At 27.3% G+C, this 6,070-nt stretch overlaps 1 protein-coding gene across 1 annotated transcript; it reads right to left on the reverse strand.

Moving 5' to 3' along the window:
• Positions 1-708: 708 nt before the first annotated feature.
• Positions 709-1,708, reverse strand: LOC124844339 (uncharacterized). The gene has a single exon (XM_047321253.2). The coding sequence runs from the start codon at positions 1,706-1,708 to the stop codon at positions 758-760; it is 951 nt and encodes a 316-aa protein (XP_047177209.1). The 3' UTR covers positions 709-757.
• Positions 1,709-6,070: the final 4,362 nt, after the last annotated feature.

Here is a 6,070-nt window from a genome sequence, read left to right on the forward strand (position 1 = left end):
AATTTCACTTTTTTCTAAAATGATTGTTGATCCTAATTATGTAGTTGCAGTGTGATAAATGCACAATCCTCAAATCTTGGAGTTTCTACCTATGATGGACCCTTACACATGTAGATTAGGTACATGAACTCATTTCTTCCTTATTATCTATTTAGTCGTTTGTTAGTGATCAGAGACTTTGAATACACTATTATATTTTTTTATATTCTATACCTTCCTCAGGCATAATAAGTAAAAGCAATATCATACCCATATAAATCAATAAATAGAAGATTATGTTATATTTATGTTTTAAAAGTATATAAATATTAAATAACTACTGGTTGTTTATCCAACAAAAACCATTTACACTAACAATCTTATGTCATATTTCAAAACTTTAGAATTTGATATACGAAATTCATATATTTAAGCTAGCATTATATATCAGAGATAAAAAAAAAATCTTACATTTCAATTTAAGCCATTAAATCAAATGAGTTGAAACCATTAGAATGAAATCAACATTTGAAATTAATTGTATTAATTTCTTTATTAAAATAATAAGCAACTACAAAAAGTAAAAGATGGTGAAAAACTTTATGTTTAATTAAAATTTGATGCATAAACTAACAAATAAATAAAGGTGAAATATATAATTCTATTTTCTTTTAGAATTGAAAGTATGAAACTCGACAAAACATTTTAAGACATCAATTGGAACTAATATTGAATAAAAATGTATATTTAGAAGAGAAGAAACAAAAATGCCATAAATTTAAGCAAAATATTCATGTTCTATCACTGGTTGTGTTCGAGTCCCAAATGCAAATGGTACTTTGATGTCACCAATAAAAGTCATATCAAAAATTTCATTGTTTTCAACTTCACGATCCAATTCTTGCACCCTTGATGATCCCTTTTTGTGTATTATCACTCCAACAACCAATAGTCCCAAAATAATCACCACCAACAAAATCCCACTAATCAACAACACAATCTTCATATATTTATGATTCTTCTCACCAGATTGAACTTTCCTACAACCAAAAGGTCCTGGTGATGGGGCATTTGTCTCCACAACTATGGAGAAATGTCCTTGCTGCATTGTTGAACACACATTCCCAGGTAATAGGATGTCAAAGTGAACAGAACCTTGCAAACCAAAATACACACACCTGGCCAATGCTCCAATCGGTACTGGTTTCATATCAAGGAAATGAACTAAAACTGACCTATCAACAATCTTTATATTCAATTCAGGTAAACTTGAAGCAGACAAATTATCACCACTGTAGGCTAAGAGACCCAAAACAGGAGTCAAATATGAATAACCAGGTAAAGGGTAAAATGTATCAGACCAGTTTCCCAAGTTCTGGTACACTAACACAAGCCTTTCCACATAAGGTTTCTCAACAACCCCAATTGGGATCTTAAACTCTTTGTAGTTGAGCACTCCCCTAGTCCTCAAACTATCACTCCTAAGCCTCATTGCTGAAACTTTTATCCCTGTTAGGTTGGTGGGGACACGAGCATCATAAGACACCCCAGTTCTTGGATTGAAAAGAGTCTTAAAGGCCAAATCTTGAAGATGAACATCTAATAAACGAGGTGAGACAACAACATAAGGTGAGAGTTGAGCACTCGAAAGTGATAAATAAAGGAGAAATATCAAGAAGAATAACACAAACAAATTATTAGTTTTGACTTTCCTCAAGATCTTATTCATTTTATCAAATGAACACTTATACAAAGTCATTAGATTAGTTAATTGGCAATTGTGGAGAAGGGTTTAAGATCAAATGTTCAAAATTATTGTGAAATAAGTTTGGTGTTTAAAATTTAAAGGAGACAAGTTTAAAGAAAAAAGATTAATCTTTGATTAGGATTTCTCTTTGTTAGTTGAACATTTGGGAAGAGAAATAGAGAGAGAGAGAGGGAGAGAAAGAGGGGGAAGAAAATGTAGAAGAATGGAAGTAAGGTGTTGGAGAAGTATCAATATTTAGGAGGCCATGTGGGTATGAGTTGATGAGAGTAATAGTCACTCTAATACATGCCTCCAGTTTACTTTTTATAAGGATAAAATATGTTTTTTCTCTATTAATAAATATTTGAAGTTCAGTTTCTTTTAAAAAATTATTTTAAATTCTTTAAAAAAAAAGTTGTTAGTTTTGGCCTTTAAAAATGCTTTTCATTTTTTAACCGTTATGTAAAACTAATTTATTTACCTTTTAATAAAGCGCTATTTAAATCACAGAGAGAATTAAAAAAATAGTACGTTTCAAAGTTAGAGAAACTAAAAAAGTAAATACATTAAGAAAGATTAAAAATATATTAATATTCGATCTTTTTTATAGCTTGGTAATATGATATTATATTACTTTTCTTTGCATTTCTGAAGATATTTAAGTATTTGAAAAAGATTGTGTGAGTAATTTCTCGTGTTTTAGTCTAAGAACTTTGTTGTTAACAATGTATTTACCCGATAAAAAAATTATTGTTTTGTATAAAAGATGAATGGTTAGTATAAAAATTGTTTCAGTAAAAGATCACTCTTTATATCATTAGCGAGGATAAATTTAATAAAATAGATTAATTTAAAATTTGGATTTCATTTTGAAACTACAGTTAGTATTTCATAATATCTCAAATACAATTACAAATAAAATACTATATATATATATATATATAATATTTGTAAGTATTCTAAAAAGACAAGTATTAAATAATTTATACATATTTTGGTAATATCTTAATGAAATTTTAATATAAAAGTATATTAATAATAAAATCAATTAATATTAAATAAATAATGTTTTAATGCTTTTCCTAAAGTTGTTTTCGCCAATGTCTTAAAAATATGTATCTGCATTTGTTGAAAAACGATGATATGGACAAGAAAGTAAAACACTTAAATGAAGTTAAAGAGTGATAAATAAAAATCAATGAGAGAACAACTAATTATTATAATAAAAAGGGAATGATCTGAGAATGCCTATCATCTCTATTTTTGGGTGTATAGAATTGTTTAAATAAATACTAAACTCATATGATAAATGCTCTTTAATAATTTTCTATTTCTATTTTCTTAATTAATATCTTTAAAATATCAGTTAACATTTATCTTTTCTTAATGAATGATTACCATTTATAACCTTAAATATGCTTAAAAAAAGTATTTCATGAAAGGGATATTAAAAGCAACTGCATTTACAGAGAAAAATAATTATAAAGCACAAATTCGATGTCTCATATTTATACGCACTTGATAAAAAAAAACATGTTTAATTAAATTTTAGACATTCAATTGCTTTAATACTTTACCTTATTAATATTTTCTAAAGCTTAACAACCTAAAGTGTTTCTTATATGGATGTTTGACTCTGCATGTCTATGTCATCATACACCTCTAACTATTCCACTTCTAACCTTTATAAATGTTTTTTTAATTTTTTCTCTTTCTTTTTAAAATTCTTTTAGTACGGATTTCAAAATCTGATTCATAATTTTTTTTAAATTTAAAATTTAATAACAATCTAATTTAATTTAAATTTTTAATATCATTTAATATACATTTATATCTTAATAATTATTTAGTATACCTTTTTAAAAATGTTATTAAATACACATTTATTTAAATATACATTTATTTAATATATATTTAATATCTTAAAATATATATTAAATAATTATTAAGATATAAATGTATATTAAATAATAAAATTTTAAATTAGATTAGATTATTATTAAATTTTAAATATAAAAAAATTAAAAAAATTATCAATCAAATTTTGAAATCGTAGTAATTTTAAGAAAAAAGAAAAAGAAATTAAAAAATATTTATGAAGGTTAAAAGTGAAATAGTTGAAAGTGCATGGTGAGATGTCAGAGATAAAGAAGTCCAGTGAGCTTCAAAAATAAAACCCTAATGGGTATTGCTCCCTCCACCACCACCCTATACTTTCTCCACCTCCCTCACATTATTTTAAATACAATAATATCAGTTAAAAAGATTTTTACTTTTACCCTATTTTAAATAATTTGAAACCCTAATTTTACTTTTCCAGCACCCACCCACGGAACTCTCTTCCCCTTTTCCCATCTTCGTTTCACCTCCCCACCTCCCGCACTTCCATTCCTTTTTCTTTTCAATTTTTTTTTGGTTTGAAAGCTTCCATTGCCGCCGTGGTGTGAAGGAGCGTCGTCGTAGTGGTGTGGAGGAACATCGAGGAGCATCCAGAGCATCAACCAGCGTGAGGAAGTATACATCAACGGAGGTGACATCCTTCAACGGATGTCCCCTAATAAAACAAACTCTAAAATAAAAAACGTAAGAGGTGACATCTTCAACGGACATCTGTTTAAGGTAAAACGGATGTCGACATCCGTTTTTTGTTAAACGGATGTTGACATCCGTTTTTTGTTAAACGGATGTTGACATCCGCTGAAGGATGTTGACATCCGCGGAAGGATGTCACCTCCGTTTACGTTTTTTATTTTAGGGTTTTATTTCAAGGTTTATTCGAATACGAGGAAGCACGACACGCACTGCACCATGAGAGGGAGACTGCTTGATAATTCTTTCCACCACCACCAACCTTTGCAACTTGTAGTATCTCAACGACGAAAGAAAGAGAGGAAAAAATATAATATTTAAATGAAAGAAAAATATTTTACTGAGGGACAAATAGTAAAGGGGAGGTGGAGGGAGAAAGGTGTGGTGGTGGAGGGAGCAACACCCAACCCTAATTGAAGAGGAAAAGATAACTATTTTTTGGGCTTCCATGATTACTTCCTGCACCTCCTATTTCATACTACTCAATCTTGCATATCCTAAAACTGTAACGAGGGAACTTATAGCGTAAGCATAAAATAGATTTCTTCAATGTCCTTGGATCTGCCATATCTATTGTTTCAAAAATTTGTTAAAAGTATTAGATTTTATGTTTTCATAAACAAAATTTTGCAATTTGGTTTAAATTATTTTAGAAATATTATTTAACAAGGATCAATTTTATTACGAAGTATTTTTAAATGATTGACTCGAAAGTCTTTTTATCATTACATTATTGTAAAGGAGGGGTGCAAAACGAAAAATAGAAGTACAAAAAAAAATGTTAAAACCCATTTGTTCGAAGCATTGTATTAAAAGATGAAGGGCAAACAAAGACATAATTTTCTTAAAATTAGAAAGGATGGAACACGAAGATAAATGTAATGAACTATCTTAAAACTAGTCTCCAAGATACTATAGAACACTGAATTATATTACTCCCATAATCACAAACTTTTTTCAAATCTAATAATTAATACTGGGTATTCATGAAAACTATTCAATTTTAAAAAGATGAATGATTAAGATAAAGAGTAACTCTTATAATTAATTTAAGATAAATTTAATTCACCATCTCTCTTTCTCCATTATTGTATTTGTCATATCTCATTCATATAGATTGAATTTGACATAATATATAATTTTAAAATATATTGAAATATAAATTATTTCTTTATTATTACTTAATTTTGTTAAAAAATGGAATAAATGTTCATAACGTTAAAAAAAAAAATCTACAATTGGACAATAAATTCATTTTATATAAAAATTGTTGATATACTTAGTCAATAATTCAATATATATAATCCATGACCAAGTTAAAATAATCAACTTTTTAAGTCTGTATGTAAGTTTATCCTTCATATTTTAAAAATAATTTATTTCATTACCATTTATATTAATCGATGTTGTACGAAAGTTTACATTTAAACATTAAATAATTAATCCTAATATATATTATGTTAACAATATATTACATTTATTATATTTTTTATTTGTAAATATATTTTTGTAGGAAAATTATGTAATTGCATAATAATGATGGGGATATCATTAATTTTTTCCATTTTTTCATGGAGTTAGAAGTTTCGAAACTAAATAAAAGAATTCATTACTGAAAAGACGTATTCGGCAAGTGTATTAATTGTTGAAAGTAATACATGAATTAAAAAAAACAATCAAGTGCATAATTGATTTTGTCTTGTTTGTGTTGTTGAGTGAAAGTTCACTTAAATTTAAGTAGAAATAAAATTATTT

The sequence above is a fragment of the Vigna umbellata genome, chromosome 1 (genome assembly GCF_029865625.1).
Source record: "Vigna umbellata cultivar VRB3 chromosome 1, Vumbellata_1.0, whole genome shotgun sequence".
Lineage (NCBI taxonomy): Eukaryota > Viridiplantae > Streptophyta > Magnoliopsida > Fabales > Fabaceae > Vigna > Vigna umbellata.

What these genes read in the sequence shown, in the direction of transcription:
- LOC124844339 (XM_047321253.2), bottom strand. Translation starts at nt 1,708, where the DNA reads ATGAATAAGATCTTGAGGAAAGTCAAAACTAATAATTTGTTTGTGTTA.